This window comes from Meles meles, chromosome 13, assembly GCF_922984935.1.
Source record: "Meles meles chromosome 13, mMelMel3.1 paternal haplotype, whole genome shotgun sequence".
Classification (NCBI taxonomy): Eukaryota; Metazoa; Chordata; class Mammalia; order Carnivora; family Mustelidae; genus Meles; species Meles meles.
This window is the reverse complement of record NC_060078.1, coordinates 82,209,593-82,228,066: the sequence shown is the minus strand read 5'-3', so window position 1 is coordinate 82,228,066 and position 18,474 is coordinate 82,209,593. Positions and strand designations below refer to the sequence as shown.

The 18,474-nt window shown below is 46.8% G+C and overlaps 1 protein-coding gene across 5 annotated transcripts in view; it reads left to right on the top strand.

Annotated features, from left to right (window-relative positions):
• C13H10orf90 (chromosome 13 C10orf90 homolog) overlaps nucleotides 1-18,474 on the top strand; it is a 210,913-nt gene that overhangs the window by 146,988 nt on the left and 45,451 nt on the right. For all 5 annotated transcript variants that reach the window (XM_046027354.1, XM_046027351.1, XM_046027355.1 and 2 more), the window contains one exon: nucleotides 54-1,182. In XM_046027354.1, the coding sequence (XP_045883310.1) occupies nucleotides 54-1,182 (1,129 nt within the window). The remainder of the gene's footprint in view (nucleotides 1-53; nucleotides 1,183-18,474) is intronic.

The window sequence follows — 18,474 nt, the reverse complement described above, 5'->3', positions numbered from 1 at the left end:
TGCCTGCCCTGCGAGAGGCTGTTTGCGTAACTGCCATCTTTTCCCGTTTGCAGGGGACTCTGGCATCGCAAAACACAGAAATGATTTCGCCCTTAGTCATCTCACCGCTGTTTGATGAGAGCAACTCAAAGGTGGACCGGGCCGCGCCGCCCGCGCCGCCCGCGCCCTGCACCCCGGCTCTGCACGTGCATCCGGCCCGGCCGTCGCCGGGGAGCCGCCCCGGGGTCTCCATCAGCCGCGCGTTGGGCCTCCTCCCGGGCGGGCTGGGCACGCCGACGCCCGCCGCGGGGCCAGGACCCGACACGGAGCCGCCGCGCAGCGCGAAGCCGGGCAGCGGCCCCCAGAGGGGCTTTGCGTCCATCACCATCACCGCCAGGCGCGTGGGCGCCCCGGCCAGCGCCGCGGCGTGGGAGGCCGTGCGGGACCCGCGGTGCCCCGAGTGCGGGGCCCGGGGCGCTCCGCTCAGGGACGCCGCTGCGCCGGCTGGGGGTGCCGATCCGCGTGGGCACCGGGGGCCGTTCGCCTGCGCCGATTTCTCCAGAAACGGCTCTGTGATGAGGCTGAGGGTGCCCGAGACGGACGCCCGGCTGTGCGGGGGTCCCCAGTACTGCATCACCGATGTGGACAGCCGGGAGAGCAGCTTTCCTCCGGGCGCCGCGCGGTCGGGAGAGGGGCCGCTGGTGTTCAGCTCCTGCGTCCACGTCAGGGTGACCCAGCCGTGCCCGAATTCCATTTACTATCTAGACCGGTCCCTCTCCGTCCCCGTGGAGCTGCCCCAGCTTGCGGGCCCTAAAATGCACAGGTCGGTCCTGTCGCTCAGCCTCAAGTGCAGTTCACACGGACCGACAGCAGATGGCGCAGGCGGCCCGGCTAATGCGGGGCCCCTGAGAGGCGCCCGGGAGCCCGCGCTCCTGGAGGGAAACCAGAGCCCTCTAGGCCCCGGCTGGAACCCAGGTCTGCAAGGAAGCTTCTTGCAGGAAATCCCGTCCTTGGAGCAGGTGCATCTGGAGCCCGGCACCTGTCCTTGGAGGGGCTCGTGTCTGTTGGAAAAACAAGGATTCTCAAGTGCGGCAGTTCACCAGGTCACTGGAAGGAAAGGGAGAGAAGACTACAGGACCACGACCGGTGGTGGCAGCGGCACCCAACTGTCCATCCACATTCCTGGCTGGAGTTACACAGCAGGTGAGTGACACAGTTTCGGGAAGTGGGGCCACCAAATACAGACCCCCTCCCAGCTGGCAGATAGCCCGTGGGGATCCACCCGCCCAGGTGGATGGTGAGTTTCTTCTGCGTGACTTATTCCAAGAGGTGGTTCTCAGAAGCATCCTCTCTCTGCTCTGCTCTGAGTTGGCCATTGGCAGCTCAGTGTGGACGTCTGCCTTAGATTTTCACAGATGCTGCTATAGAGTCTAAGGGACCTTCCCTCAAAGTTTTGTTTCCAACAATCGCTCCAGACCCTGTAGTGTCATGAGCAGGAAACTGTGGCCCCCACATGAAGTTATTTTAAGCCCATGTGGCTCCAAAGCAGGGAGAAGAGGAAAAAGTGCTGTCCATGCCCAGGAGTTTCATGTCTCTGGTCTGAACATCCGGGTGTCTGGAAGGGTCCACAGTCCTGCTCTCCTTTACCTTTCCCTCCAACAGCTGGCATTTATGGATTGCTCTGAGAAATATTGTGTATAATGGAGTTTGTGTGTATGGGGGGGAGATGGTTAGTAATTATGGGACATTTTCAAAAAGAGGCAGGTTGGCAGGGAGAGCCAAAAAGCAAAACAGCAGTTTTCTGGGGCATCTGGGCTAGAATTTGTTGCTGTTTTTGTCATTGCCAGGACAAGGCATACTTCCCAGGGTGAGCAGCCCTGGGCACCCTTTACCTTTCTTAGGAGACCAGGAAGAGGGAAACAGGGCTGAACCTGACCCCAGATTCCTTTCTCTGTATAAACTTCCAGTTTTCATTTTTACTTTCTAGAAGAGACTGTGATGTATGAATTAGTGATTTTCCATTTGGGGGAACTATTTAAAGATAATAGCAGTAAAACTGGAAATGCGGCATACGTACGGTAATTTCATAGTGTAATTTTTGTCCATTAAGGCTTTATTAATTAATAAAAATGACTGTAAAACATTTTAAGCTATAATGTGTGTGGAAATGGTCAATGATGTAATTAATTTTAACAAGTGTGTATATATTGAATGCACAGAGACTTTTAAGGCAATTTGACATGGCTTTCTGGTTGATTAGACCATTGAAATGCCTCTGAGTGCTGCAAGACTTATAGCAAAAAAGGAAGACGTAAGCCCTTATCAGTGTTGCAAAGATGGGCCTCAGTCTAGTATTTTTAAGAAATCACTCAAATCCGCCGCTCTCTCTTCCTCGTCGATGAAGATTCTGGAAACGTACAACCTGCATTGTTGTATACCTGCCACCCCTACCCCCACTGAAGTGTATCCTCATCTTCATATTGGGTCCCATAGTGTGAAATAATCCTTTGGATTTATGGCACTTTGACCAAAGGATCTTTAAAAATCACTAGAGTTGGGTCCCAAACATTGATTTCAGAGGAGAGGAACATGAGCAGAGAAAACCCCCCACCCCACCCCAACTTCTTTTGGCTTTGGTGCAGAGAATATACTTGATTTTGATTTTGTGGAGCGACTGGCCATGTAACTGGTGTTCTTAGGCAGAGTACTGAATTCATTCTACTTCCCGTGGGCCGGCTTCCCTCAGAGTAACTCCAGATCCCAAGGATCCCATGAGGAGGATTCGAGTGGTTCTGAATCATGTGGCGTCATTCTACCACTTGAGGAAAGATATTCACCGAGGCCAGGCCACCTTTTTGAGAGTTGCTGATGCATGATTTTCTCGTGCAGTGAATGTGGACAAGCCAACCCTAATTCTCAGAGCCTGTTTCCTCATCTGGGCGGCTGGAGAATGGGTGCGTTTGGTGTTCTCGAAGGTCCTCTCTAGCTTGAAAGAAGCTCTGCTCTGTTTGCCTGAGGTGAATCTGTGAGGGAGAGTGTTCATGTGACTGTGGGTCCTCAGTCGTCAAGCTCAGGACCACGGAAAGCTGGAACTCATCATTTTGGGCACACGCCTCAGATATGTTCGTACACACACTCACTCACACAGCCCTCCCTGGACTTTCAGACCTTCTCACTCAGAAACTCATGGGCAGTGAGATGTATTTCTTCCCAGTGACAAAAATGCCCTTTATGTCCACACTACTGAATTCTTTTTTTTTTTTTAAAGATTTTATTTATTCATTTGACAGAGATCACAAGTAGGCAGAGAAGCAGGCAGAGAGAAAGGAAGGGAAGCAGGCTCCCTGCTGAGCAGAGAGCCTGACGCGGGGCTCAATCCCAGGACCCTGGGACCATGACCCAAGCTGAAGGCAGAGGCTTTAACCCACTGAGCCACCCAGGCGCCCCTTATATCCACACTACTGAATTCTTGCCTGAGATTTCTAAGCATGACTCCTGGGGTCTGACCACCACAGACTGTCCTGGGCTAACCTACCCAGCACTCCAAGAGTGAGCTTGCTGACCTTCCTTCCTGACACAGCGCTCTAGCCTTATTGCAGGTACTTTCTGGAAGGGGCCGTGCTCATGAAAACTCCGAGTTTTGTGTTTGTGTTTCCTGGCTGGCACTGGGATCTGTGGGAGACATTCTTTTTTATTTATTTATTTATTTATTTGACAGAGAGAGAGATCACAAGTAGGCAGAGAGGCAGGCAGAGAGAGAGGAGGAAGCAGGCTCCCCGTGGAGCAGAGAGCCTGATGCGGGGCTCGATCCCAGGACCCTGAGATCATGACCTGAGCCGAAGGCAGCGGCTTAATCCACTGAGCCACCCAGGCGCCCCTGTGGGAGACATTCTTGACAGCCTCCTGTGGTTACACATGCCTTTAGCCGTCTTCATGTTTCATTGTTACTGAATCTGACTCTTTATCTGAAGGATCCCCAAATCCTGCATGAACAGCAGCCTCTCTAGTCGCCTTGCTGACGTTCAGCCACAAGGGAGGTGCAGTCTGGAAGATTCTACAAACAGAGGCAAGGCAGTTTCCGTTCTAGTCATTAGGTCACCAGACAGGAAGTCCTATACATTGTATTCTAGAATGGACACTCATGCAGGAAGGTTTCTAAGATGAGGGAAGGTGGGAGACTTGCAAACAGTTGGTGCAGGTCAGATAGACCGGGTCTACCTCGGCCATGTCTACTGTGTCGCGTTCTGACACACAGGGACCTGTTCTCTTTCTAGAGACTAAGCACTTGCTTCCTTCTTTGCCCTTCTCCTCAGTCCCCATATGTTCATTCTTTGTGTCTCCACGGTGGGTACACCTCCTGTCAGCACCTGCAAGACGGGCATTGTTCGGCTCCCTGGCCTGTTCCAAGGAAGTGTTGCACCGTCTTTGGCACTCATCCTGCCAATGACCCCAGCAGAGATGGCGCAGGTCCTAGATGCCAGGCCCTGGCTGACATCGGTCGTGTCCATTACTCGGAATCCTCCCTTCTGTAAAGACAGTATCATAATCCCTACTTTGTAGCTAAGACAAATGAGGCTTGAAGATGAAATGAGTTCCCTGAGCCCACATGGCCATTCAGTGGCTGAGAACGGTCCATGCACTTGGCTCTGGCCATACGCTCTGAGCGACGGCTCTAAGCAGAGCAGTTTGATTGGTGGGGACTCTCTCAGGAGTGGGCCTCGTCTCCATGGTCACCACAATGGGAATGTTTGAAGATCACTCATGGACATATGGAGTAATAGTAGTCTCTGGTGGCCAGAATCTATCAGGAGAGTGATGTACACAGTGAATTTCTAATTAAATGTGATAAGCCACGTCATTTGGTGTACAGTTAGAATTTATTGCTCAGAAATCCTTCCCAGCCTGAAACCCCATTCTTCGTGCTGTTCTGGGGGATGTGCCGTATTGGTCTGAGTCGTTCTCTCTCTGCCGGGTGTTGCGTGCCTGAAACAGCATTGACTTTGATACACTACTTAGTGCTGGTTTCATCTGGCATCTGTGGCCTAGATCTGAAGGTTTCCCCTATTTCCAAGACATCCATGGACGTTCGGTAGATGTTTTTGGAGAAGAGACTTACGAACGTACTTTTTTGATTTGCCCCAAACGTTGATGTTCTGTGATGGACTCTCTGTCTCCCTGTGCCCCGGCCAGCATTTGGGCTGCTGGTGGCCTTGGTCTGAGAAGTCCCCAGTGGAGCTTAGCATCACTGGGGATCAAAGATGTGCGTGGCCGGAGAGGACTCCTGGAGAGGAGTGATGGGACCCCCTGCAGGTTCACGGAGTGAACCACTGCGTCTGCCGGTGTTCTGATGTGCCAATCTAACACACGTTTAGTGAGGCAGCTTTCTGTCCTGAAGAAAGGGCTTCCATCGCTCAAGGGAAAATGACGGACTCTATGCGTACACATCAGGCCTACCAGAAAAATCTGCACTAGGCTCTGCTCCTTCAGTCCCGCGAGAACTTCTTACTAGAGGAGCCAGAAGACATTTGAGGAGCCCTTATTTTACAAATAGGATCTTTCTTTAATGATATAAAACTGAGGTCTGCGAGCTTTTTTTGGTAAAGAGCCTGATGGTTTCCATAGCAACTGCTCAACTCAAGCAGCCCCAGACAATGCATAAATCAGTGAGTGTGGACATGTTCTAATAAAACTTTATTCCCAAGGACAGGCAGTGGCCCGATTTGGCCGACCGGCTGGCATTGGCAGATTCTGAATCATTCACCCTCCAAAACACACTTTACCCTGTTTGCCAGTCGTGCGTGTGGGAACTTCTGGAAACCCAGCTCTGAGGTGGAGGTTCACGGGCATTTACTGGGGAGCAGTCTTGGCCTCCGTAGATGGGAAGAGAAAAAAAAAAAAGCAGGAATAAGCAGAGGGAGAAGTCACTCTGTGATGCAGGCGGGGGTTAGCAAGAAGTTTCTGAGGGAGAGGCTTTTAGAGCAATTCTTGAAGCGTAAGTAGGGCAGCGTTCGTGTGCCAAAGCTTTGAATCGTGGCACTTTGGAGTGGTTGAGAAGGTCTTTGCATCCGCCGTGCGGTAAGTGGGGCCGTGAGGCTGGGAGGTGAACTTGGATCACAGTCATGGTCAGGGTTAGGGGCTGAAGCACCAGAATAAGGATTTAAAACTTTATCCTAAGTGTAGCGCGATGCTATGATGCACTGTATGTAAGAAGATGGTCTTGCTTCTCAGAGGTGAGAGATGGAAGCTGGTGAGGCCATTGCTGTGGAGAACGTGAGGGCTGGACTGGAAGCTGGGGAGGGAGGAGAAGTCCGATGGTGGAATTTGCAAGCCTCGGGGAGCTGGCAAGCTCCAGAGGAGGGAGGCAGAGTGGGGGCAAGGTGGACTCCAGATTTTGGACTTAAGCGTCTAGAGAAGGTGCTGTTGTTTTGTGTATAGACTGTTTCTTAAAGCAGATTTAGGTTCACAGCAAGCTCGAGAGAAAGGTGCGGAGATTTCCCATCCAGCTCCCGTCGCACACACGCACAACCTCCCGACGATCAACATCCCCACCTGAGCGGTACATTCGTCACAACCAGCGAACCTACCTTGATACGTTACCGTCACACGAAGTCTGTAGTTTACGGAGGGTTCCCTCTCGGTGCTGTGCATGCTGTGGGCTGGAACGAATGTATAATGACACGTACCCGCCGCTGTCGGATCAGAGAACAGTTTCTCTGCTCTAAAAACCCTCTGTGCTCGGCCTGTTCGTCTCTCCCTCCCACTGACCCCTGGCAACCACTGATCATTTTACGGTCACCGTAGTTTTGCCATGTCTGGAATGTTCTGTAGTTGGAATCATAACTATGAGGTCTTTTCACATCGGCTCCTTTCACTTAGCAATTTGCATTTAAGATTCCTCTTTGTTTTTTTCTGGACGGGATAGCTCATTTGTGTTCAGCACTGAGTAACGATACTCCATCGTCTGGACAGACCGGCCTTTCTCCGCTCACCTCCTGAAGGACATCTTGGAGGCTTCTAAGTTGGGAGATTATGAATAAAGCTGCTATAAACATCTGGGCAGAGGTTTTTGTGCGGATGTAAGTTTTCAGCTCCTTTGGGGAAGCACCAAGGAGTGTGATTGCTAGATCACGTGGTCAGGGTATGTTTAGTTTTTGTTGGTTTGTTTGTTTATGTCTACAGAAAGCTTTCCCAGAGTATGTTTAGTTTTGTAAGAAGCTGCCGTGCTGTCTTCCAGGGTATGACTGTGCCATTTTGCTTTCCCACCAGCGAGCAAGGAGAGCTTTTATTGTTCCAGCGCTCACTAGCATTTGGTGTGGTCCGCCTTGTGGATCTGGGCCATTCTAACGGGTGCGAAGAGATACCTCACTCTTGTTTTACTTTGCCGTTCCCGGATGACATAGGCCACGGAGCATCCTTCCGCAGGCTTATTTGCCCTCCGTCTCTCTCCTTTGGTGGGGTGCCTGTTAAGCTCTTGGCCCATTTTTTAGTGGAGTTGTTTGTTTTCTTCTTGTCAAGCTTTAAGAGTTGTGTATTTTGGATAACGGGGAGAAGGGTTTTCTCCAGATGGGGAGGATGTGAGGACAAGCAGAAAGACTGGAGTACCACTAGGAGGTTAGGGTACATTTGAAGTGCCAGTGGGACCTTCCAGCACAGCTGGCAAGCTAGAGGTTGGGCCCATGAGTCCAGAGCTTGGGAGAATGTTCTAGGCTACAGGTGTGGTTAGGAGGCTTCTTCCTGGAGTCAGTGTTTTATGCTGCAGGAGAATTTGAGAATGTCCAGGGAAAGAGAAGAACAGGCACTGAAAAAGGTCTGGATGCAAATATCTGAGGTCTGGCAGGAGCAGCAACATTTCCGCTCTGTGGTGGTGCTCAGACCACCCCCGATTTTCCGTACTGGGGTCTTAGCGCCCCCTGAGCTGGGCCCCGTGCTTCATGGCTTTCATCCCTTTACTGCTCCCTCAAGGCCATGAGGGGAAAATATTGTTTACTTCCAGGTTCCAGGTGAACAGGTACAACAGGTAGATAGATTTGCCCCCAGCTGCCGCTAGTTGTGGGGGAGGGGCAGGCTTCACGCTCCCCCATCTGGCTGTGTCCCCCAGGCCTCTGATGCCATATCCCAGACCACCGTCACCTTTGCACCCAGATTCACTTGCTTCTGTTCTCGGTCATGGCCATCTCACTTCCTGGACCCCAGGCTCACAAGTCCGGGTCCTCTTGGAACTCCTTCCCTGTCCCTTGCTGCCCTATTCAGTCACCGGCAAAGCCCACAGTCTCCCTCAGCCGTCCGCTGTCCTCTGCGTCCACACCCCCTACCCTGACCCAGGCCTGGACTGCCTTCATGAACTTCTGTGCCCAGATAGATTTATTTTCCGGACCATAAAACTAATACATTATAGGCAACTGGGAATAATAAAATGCAGAATAAAAAGTTTAATAATCATTGTTGATACTTTGGTGTACTCGTTCCATTGTTTTTTATGCATTTATGCTTTTTCTTTTAAATAGTTGGGTCCTGCTACATATATGATTTCCCTCTGGGTCTCTGCCACTTAGCGGTAGGTCATAAATATTTCCTGATATTAACAGTACTTTACAAAGAACGTATTATTGACTGAGATGGTGTGTTTTCTGGACATGCCATAGTTTAACTATTTCTTCATGCTTGGCCCTTAAAGTTGTTACTCCTTTTTCACTTTTTGGAATAATATTAATGTGGACACTTGGTGTGTAAGGCTTTGCTAGATTATTTCCTTTTGGAAAAAAATCCTTTAACTGGCATTTCCAGATCAGAGCGTATCAACCTTTTTAAGGTTCTTGGAGCACAGTGCCAAGTTCAACTCCAGGAGAACCCAGGTGGAAGCTTCTTTTCTTAGCAAAGGTCCTTTCCGTATGTGCTTGGCCAAGACTAGGTACCGGTCTGCTAAGTTTTGCTAATTGCAGTCCAGCCTTGCGGTTTTAGCTGATGACTCTGCGATGGCTGGTGGGTGTTCATTCCTGCTTCTCACCTTGACCTTGGCTGTGGCTGCCCCGATGACCCCGCCCCTCCTGTCCTCCTCCTTTAGGCCTCAGCAACTGGATGTTTGGGGCCTGATCATGCTCTATTGCGGGGGGCTGTCTGCACACTGTCGGGTGATTAGCAGCCCCCTGACCTCTGTCCCCTTGGTGCCAATAGCCCCCCCTCCCTGTTGTGACCAAACCAGTATCTCCAGACATTAGTTGGTCGGGGCACATCAGAACCCCCTGTGGCTGAGAGCCATTGGCCCACACTGTGCCCAGACCCCCTTTCAGGCCGTGACGATCATGGACCAGCCCGCTCAGCTGTGCTCTCTTTGCTCACAGACTGAGACGCAGCCTCAGCGCCTGGTCCAGCTGTATCTCTCAAGTACTCAGCTCCCAGGACTTTCACGGCCTGTTGATAACGATGGATTTGTTATATTGCGGCGACCATTTCCTTCCTCTAGATTGCACGGCCCTTGAGGCCAGGATCCAGGCCTGAGTCTTGGCGCTGACCTCTCCAGGGCCAGCAGAGAGTCACAGAACACAGAGCCCTCGCACAGGATGTGTGAGCTGGGTGGAGGGCAGACACTTCGGTGACCCAACAAAGGCTTGCTGATGTCAGGGTCACTTAAAAGCCAGCTGCCTTGCCTTTCCTCAAACCACCTCTCCCCGTGGCCGTATCTAAAACCTCTCTGGCCAGGAAAGGGTGGGGAGCCGCGTAAGATTCACTGTCCAGAGGCAGGTCGTAAAAAATCGAAGTGAGAACTATTATATTCCCACTTGGTTTTAAAATTTAGCGGGAAAAAGTTTCCAACTATCGTTTCCCTCCAAGAACTCAGCAAGAGTAAGTATTATCATGGAACAACTCCTTTATTATCGTTTAGTTAGCGAAATTTAATATTAAAAGAGAAAACATATGGACAGAGTTGCAAAAACATTGTGAAGGGTGTGTGTGTCTGTCTGTCCGTCTGTGCATTTTCATGTATCTCTTGCCAAATCTTGATGGGATTGCAGTGTTTTCCCCATAATCTTGACTGCGGTGTTCAGATCATCTCCTGCAATAGATGATCTCTAAAAATTGTTCAGGTCAGCTACCCCAACTGAACTTATGGAAAAAAGTCCCCTCCCCTCTTTTTTCCCCGAGTAATTCCCTTAGTTGAATGAGTGGCTTGTGTCCTCTTGTTGTTTAGGAAGTGGTCATTCTAATGGGCCACCGGCTTAGGTTTGCCTAAGGGACGAGATTCAGAGGCCTGGGTTCAAGGGCTACGGCAGGCTGATGGGTTACATGGTCTCATCTTTTAAATTAGGTGACGGCAAAGTCAGCCTCTCTACCTGCCTGAGAAATAGTGATCATCAGGGGGACATAGTGGAAGAAAGACCACAGGTGTGGGCATGAGACCCTCTGTGTTTCAGTTCAGGCTGTGTTAGCTGCCGACCTTCTGCCACGAGGAGCACTGAGCCTGGTGGGTGTGCAGCGGGAACTACCTTTAGACCTTAGTGCCACCCGAGCTGTCTGTGGGAAATTCATGTGGACGTGATCTTGGCAAAAGGAGGGGTCATAACGGTGAATTCTGTAAGGAAAAGTGGTCCAGAAATGGAGGACCCTGAAAGAAAGGAGAGAAAAATATGGGAAATGGGTGGTGTGCTTAACTCCTTCAGCTTCGTGAGTTTTGCTGTTTTCCCCACTATCTTAAGGCAAAAGCTCAGGTCCTTGCAAAAAATGCAAATGTATTTTCCATGTTACCGCCTAACTTTGGGAGAAGGCGAGATGAATGCAGACGGGAGGACCAGCCGGGAAAGTCATCTTAAGCCATGTTGCCCCAGTAGCTTGTGCTAAATGCAGAAGCTGTTCCCGCATTGTTACACGGGGTATTTTGTATCCTGGATTAGGTCAGAGCCCTGTGAGGGCATCACTGTGGACGAAGCACCCTGGTCCACACAGGGGGCACTCTGCTGAGCTCCTGTGGCTTAGGGGCTACGTCACAGTGTGGAGAACGTGTTCCCAGCCAGGGGAGGGCATCGCATGCCCCAGAGGTACTTTTCCCAGATGCCCACCCCGGACTCTCTGCTGGCATCTAGTGTCTCCTGGGCTAAGAACCCTTCTCTGAAGCTGTAGGGGAGGGAAGATAATTATCCCCCCCACCCTCCTATGTGCTCTCTGGGGTCCCCTGTGAGGAAAAAAAAAAAGGCAGATTACCAAGAGAAAAGCAAGTCCGTTTATTGACATGCATACATGGGAAACTGTGTGCAGGGGAAGTCTGACTCCGAACAAGGCCTTGAGAATCCCAGCTCAGATGTAGACCTTCAGCAAGAATGATGGGTCTGTGAAGAAATGTCAGAACAAAAGAAAGCCAGCAGTTTGGGGCTTCCGGAGTCAGCAAAGCAGGGAGGAAACCACGGGCAGATAAAGGCTGACGTTTGTTATGTCGGTTTCGCTGGTGCTGTCTCCTGGCTGATGGGTTTAAAGTTGTCTCTGGTGATTAAATTCTGTCCTTCCTGGTGGAGAAGGGAGGAGGGACATTATGTCCTGCTTTTAGGCAAATAGGGAGAGGGCAGAGATCTTCTGTCTGTCTTTTCTTAGTTGCTTTCAGCTCAAAATACTTCTCATGCAAAGTGGCATATTTTGGGGCGGCATATGCTCGTCCCGTTCAGGGACAGTTCTGTCTGGAGGACAGCGTGTCCCTTCTACTGCGCATCTTGATTCTTGGCTCTTAGGGCTAACGATCAAACTCTTCAACTCTGAGGTTCCCCAAGGGGTCCTGAAGGGCAGACGCACAGGACAGGTGGTCTCTTTGCAAGAATAGAGCCTTTGTCATGCCAGGTAGGGTGAGAACCATTTTCCCCAAATGCCTGCCCTTGTCCACTCCCATTCTTGCGGTAAGTGCCCCGTGGGAACTCAGAGTAAAACTCAGAGTCTGGGTGAGGACTCTCTAAACTGGCCTGTTAAGTGGTGGTTTTCTATAGACTCAGAAGTTGGAGCAAAAGCTATAAAAATCCAGGTTTTCTTAATGAGCTAAAACGTTGGGGACACGAGGTCTGCATCATCTGGATCTCCTGTGGAACTGGCTTTGTCTTCATGGTGCTTTGGTGTGTTGTGTCATGAGCCTCCACAAAGGGTGTGGACAGTCATATTGGACGACGCTATTTACGTGGGCCCCGGGAGGAATAACATCTCCATGTTCCCTGCTGCCAGAGCTCTGTGTCTTCCGAGTGACTCTGACCTTTCAGGGCATTTGGTCCACACAGCCCCTGCCGTTTTCCCATCCACATGACCGGAAAATCCAAATTCAAGACCCATCTCTTGTAAATATGCAGAATCTTAGGGCAAATATTTGGTGTTCTGGCTTTGTCTTATCTTGTCCGTGTACAAATACCTAAGTTGGCTAAAATGAAGGGAAAAATTGTGTAGTTTTACTGAAAATCTGCTCCCTCTTTGGGCAGAAGACTAAACGGAAGGCCTGGGCGTGCACTGCAAGGCTGGCGTGTAGTCAGCAGATGAGAAGCTCTGGTGTTTGAAGAAGATAGAGGCTTATCCATGGTTTGCGTAAGTGTGGACTGTATTGCGGTGATTTTGATTGGATGGCCTGTGCAGGTGGTGAAACTGACCTTGCGTTCCAGCGGCATCCTGTCCCGCACCCCCATACATGCACGCAAGATGGAGTAACCTGCTTCAGTTCAGAAGTGATCGCGAAGGAGCTGTGAGGAGAGAGCGTCACATCCCAGCCAGCAGTGTTGAGGAGACGTGATCCTTAAAACGCACTGAATAGCCCAGGGTCGTACACCAGGGAGTTGTCGCTTACCTAGACATCAGCGGGAATTCATGCTGATGAACTGGTGTGCCAAAGCCCGCCCTCAGTGTCTCCATCACAAGCCCGACTTGGCTGTTGGCACCACTGGGAGCTGGGTGGTTCCCCCCACGTCTCTCAGTGTCCATGTGAATGCTTAGAAAAGGCTGTAAATATAATGTTTCTCCTTCAGTTCTTCTGTTCTTGTAATGTTTTCTTTCTCTCTTGTTTAAAAAAAAAAAAAAAGATGTGCACCGAAAAAGTTAAAATGTAGACAAGCAAAAAGAGGAAAACGAGCAGCCATAATCATGCTACCCATAGGCAACGTCACCGTGAACGTTTCTGTAGATCTTTCTGAATAGATTACTGGGGTGCAACAAACTTTTTTTTTCTTTATTCTGTTTTTCTATTCTTTTCTTAACTGAAAGGGGATCAGGTAAATTATCATTCTTGGAGGCTGCTCATTCTCAGCAGTGGACTGTGAAGTTCATTTTCGTGTCCTACAATATTCCTGTTAGCCACGTAATGGGTACCCAGGCTTTCGTTGGGTGGATTTACCTGGGTTTGTTGCTGTAATTGTTGTTTGGTTTTAAAACCTTCTTGTTGAATAGATTGTGTCCATTTTTACATTTTTGTAACAACGTGTTGATAAGTGTCCTTGTATAGACATCTTCGTGGGCACGTCATGTCATGTCCTTAACCTCGATTCCTGAGAGTTTCTGGGTCAAAGGAGAGGCAGAATTTCAAGGTCCTCTGCAACAGGTGTATGAATGACGCGAACGTAAACGCCAGCTGCCCTGAGTGGGCGTGAACATTCAGCGCCGGCACTACAAAAATCTCCATGCCATTTTGAGAAGTGAAAAATGATATTCATGATAATGCCTATTTTTTGATGTTGAACTTTTCCCGTGTGACCTATATATATTTCTGCTTTTGTTAACTGCCTATATATTTTCTTTGTCCACTTCAGTCTTTTCTCTTTTGACTTTTTATTTTTGTCAAAATATCCTTTTGTATTTTTTTTTCCATTTTATTTTTTCAGCGTAACAGTATTCATTGTTTTTGCATCCTTTTGTATTTTTGAATGTCGTTTATCCTAATTGTTTCAACTTTGAATTTTGAGAGAAATTAAATGACATAAGAGTCTCAGAGGTAATACAGAGGGTTCCTGGATAGCCCAAGTATCTAGCTTCTCCTTACATTACTGTCCTTCATAGTCACAGCACTTTTCTCCAAGACAGGCTTTCTCAACCTCGACACTGTAGCAGCCTGTACCCCCCCACCCCCAGCTGTAAAGGGAAAATGTCTCTGGACATTGTCACATGTTCCCCAGGGAGGAAAATCACCCACCGTTGAGATTCCCTGACCTAAACCAGGCAGTCGATATCACTACAACATGATTAAACTCCAGACTTCACTGCGATTTCACCAGTTTTTCCACTAATGTCCTTTTTCTGTTCCAGGATCTCATCCAGGGTACCACGTTGCATCTAGTCACCAAGTCTGTTTAATTTTTGACAGTCAGTAACTTTTATTATTTTCCTAAGCTCGTTCTCCAGCTCCTTTTTGTAAATCTGTAAGTCCTCTGGACGGATGTCCTCAGATCGTGGAAGCTTGGCGTCTCTTTTCCCTAAATGGTTTGCCAGGGGTCTGTGGACTATTGATGAGGTAATCCATTATTTCTCTCCTGGCTGGAAATGTCGATCCTGTATCAAATTTATGTTTATATGAGGATTTCCCTGACTCATGCAGTTTCCTTCTAGAAATTTCCATGCCTTTCGAATATGATGTGTCTCACAGAACCTGCTCTGTTACCATGTAGGGATTTGAGAGGTGGGGAATCTTTTCAGATACTCCTAAAGTCCTGTTGACATCTGATGTATCCTGTCACTGCAGGGGTTGGGTGTGGAGGGGCTCTGGCTGCCATCATACTTTCTCAAATGTTAATTTTATATTTTACAAAAAGCCCTCTCAGTTTGATCCCACACTTTGTTGTTTGCTTTTAATCAGCTATATGGAGGCTTAACTTACTTACCTTAAAGTGCACACCTTTACATCTGTGCGCGTGTATCCAGCACCACAGTGGGATACAGAATATCTCGGAAAAACATTTGGCTCCTTCCCAGTCAGTCTTCCCCCTGCTCCTGTACCAGAAAACTGCCGGTCTTCTCTTGGTCTCTTCTAGAATCTACATAGATGGAAGCAGATTGGGCTTTCTCTGTGGAAGGTTTCTTCCACCCAAACTAATGCTTTCAAAATTCTCTACATCATGGCATCTTCCTTGAATTTCTCTCCATGGTGTTTTGTAGTTTTCAAGATAAAGATCTTTCATGTATTTTGTTAAACGCATCCCTACTTATTTCACATTCTGAAAGCTCCCTAAAATGAATGATAGTGATTTTTAGACATTTCGTTTCATTTCCTTTCCTTTTTTTTTTTGTTTTTTTGTTTTTTTGCTTGCACATAGACACACACAGTTGTTTTCTGTAAGGTGACCTTGAATCCTGCAATGTCATTGGAAGGACTTAATAATTATAACAGTGTTTTTTGTAGATTTCCCAGGATTTTCTACGTACACAGGAGTATTATGTATGATTAAAATTTTACTTACTATTTTTCCATCATGATGTCTTTACTTTCTTTTTTCTTGCCTTAATGCACTAGGTTAAGACTTACCAGTAAAATGTAGAATGGCAGTAATGAGGGTGAGCATCCTGATTTATTCCCTCATTAGCTGTAGGGGTTTAAAAATATAGATAGGAAGGTAGGTAGGTAGGTAGATTCTGTCTGCCAGTTTGAAAAAGATTCATTCTATTCTGATTTTTCCTCTCTTTTTAAAAATTCTGATTAAAAAATAATACTGAACAATAGTCCGCTGTATGGACGGACCACATTTTGTTTTATTCATCTGTCAATGGACACTGTGTTGTCCATGGACCCACCTTCTGGCCATTGTTAATTACGCTGCTGTGGACAGCGGTGTACAGATATTTTTTTGCGTCTCTTGTTTTTAACTTTTTGGGTATATGCCAAGAGGTAGAATTGCTGAGTCATATATATTTCCACGTTTACATTTCTGAGAAACCACCATATCATTTTCCACAGCAGCTGTACCACTTTACATTTCCACTCGCAAAGCACAAGGCTTCCAGTTTCTCTAGATCCTTGTCTGTAGTGGTCATTTTCTGATTTTTTTGGTAATAGCCATCCTAATGGGTATGCAGCAGTATCTCATTGTGTTTTTTTCTTTTTAAGTTTTTATTTATTTGATATATATAGAGAGAGAGAAAGGGAGAGAGAGAGCACAAGTTGGGGGAGTGTCAGGCAAGGGGAGAGGGAGAAGCAGGCTCCCCACCCAGCAGGGAGGTGGATCTGGGCTCAATCCCAGGACCTTGGGATCATGATCTGAGCCGAAGGCAGACCTAACCCACGGAGCCACCCAGGTTCCCTCATTGTGTTTTTGATGTGCATTTCCTTAACGATTCCCTAAGTGATGTTGAGCATATTCTCATATGCCTATCAGCTATTTGTAATGGCCCCTTTAAAGAAATGTCTATTTGAGTCTTTTGCCCGTTTTTTATTCTGCTTGTTTCATTGTTTCTATTCCTAATTTGATAAAAGCTTTTATTATTGTGGAATACTTATATGCTTGGTATGTACCTATTAGAATAATAATAGGGTTTCTCTCCTTTATTTTGTAATGGGGGAATCATACAAAATTTCATGACAAATTATATGTTCTAGGTTCAACTCTAGTCATGATACATTTATCCTTTTAAAAAAAATTGCATTCTATTTGCTAATATTTTTAGGAAATTTTTTTTATTTGTTCTTAAGGAATAGTGATGTGTCCTTTTTTTGAAATGTTTTGGTTTTGGTACCAGAAAAATACTAGTTTTATACAAAGAGCTGGGAAGGGAAGTGTTTCCTCGAAGTGTTTGGTAGAAATCACCAGTGAAGTCATCTTGGCCTGAAGTTTTCTTTGTGGGAAAGCTTTAATTATGAATCCAATTTTTTTAATTCTTTATAGGACGAGTCATTGTTTCTACTACTTCTGGAGTCCGTTTGGTAATTTGTATCCTTTGGGGAATTTGCCATTTCATCAAAGTTGTTGAAATTATTGCCACAAAGTTGTTCATAGTATTTTGTTAGTATCCTTGGATCTGTAATGATGTTTCTTCATTTTTTTCTGGTACTCATAATTTGTGTCTTCTCTTTTGTCCTTATCAGTCTAGCTAGAGGTTTATCCATTTTACTGAAATTTTTCCAAGGATCTAGGGTTTGCTCCATTGATTCTTCTTATTGCTTATTGACTTTCTGTTACACGGATTTCTGCTTTTAGCTTTATTATTTCCTTGCATCTGTTTACTTTTTCCTAAGTTTGCTCTTCTCCTGTTTACTTTTTTAGCGTAAGGGTGAGACTTCGATCAAATGTTCCTATCAAATATTTTCACATAATTATTTCAAGATATGAATTTCCTTCTAATTTTCATATACATTTTTCTCTTTAATTCAGTTCGAAGTATTTTCTACATATCCTCCACCAATATCTCTTTATGTGTCTTCATAATGGGATTTAATATCTGATACTTTTCCAGAATGTTATTGGCTATTCTTACTTAGAAAATGTGGGCCACTTACAATTATTTTATAATAATTGTAATTTTGTAATTATTTTGATTACTGGTATATGTGGATTTATTTCCATCATGTTTAGTCTTTCTCTTTGTCCTACCTTTTCTTTTTATCTCTTTCATAGCCTTGTAATGAATTAATTTTTTCTATTCTAATTTTTTCTCTGTTATTTGGAGGTTATACTTTTTATTTCTGTTATTTCATTCACCAGATGCAATTTGTAACATGTGAATTTAACAAAGTTGAAAGTTAATATTTTAATCCTCTCTTTAGAATCTAAACTCCCATTACCCCCTTCTATTGATTATTATGTTTTAGTTCTTTTTTTTTATTTAAATTCACTTAGCCAACATATAGTGCATCATTAGTTTTTTTTTCTTTCCTTTTTTTAAAAAATTTTTATTTTTATTTATTTATTTTTTTAATTTGTTTATTTACAGCATAACAGTGTTCATTGTTTTGGCATCACACTCAGTGCTCCATGCAGTACGTGCCCTCCCTATTACCCACCACCTGGTTCCTCAACCTGCCCCCCCCCGCCCCTTCAAAACCCTCAGGTTGTTTTTCAGAGTCCATAATCTCTCATGGTTCATCTCCCCTTCCAATTTCCCTCAACTCCCTCTCCTCTCCATCTCCCCATGTCCTCCATGTTCTTTGTTATGCTCCACAAGTAAGTGAGACCATATGATACTTGACTCTCTCTGCTTGACTTATTTCGCTCAGCATAATCTCTTCCAGTCCCGTCCATGTTGCTACAAAAGTTGGGTATTCGTCCTTTCTGATGGAGGCATAATACTCCATCGTGTATATGTACCACATCTTCCTTATCCATTCATCCGTTGAAGGGCATCTTGGTTCTTTCCACAGTTTTGCGACCGTAGCCATTGCTGCAATAAACATTGGGGTACAGATGGCCCTTCTTTTCACTACATCTGTATCTTTGGGGTAAACACCCAGCAGTGCAATTGCAGGGTCATAGGGAATCTCTAGTCTTAATTTCTTCAGGAGTCTCCACACTGTTCTCCAAAGTGGCTGCACTAACTTGCATTCCCACCAACAGTGTAAGAGGGTTCCCCTTT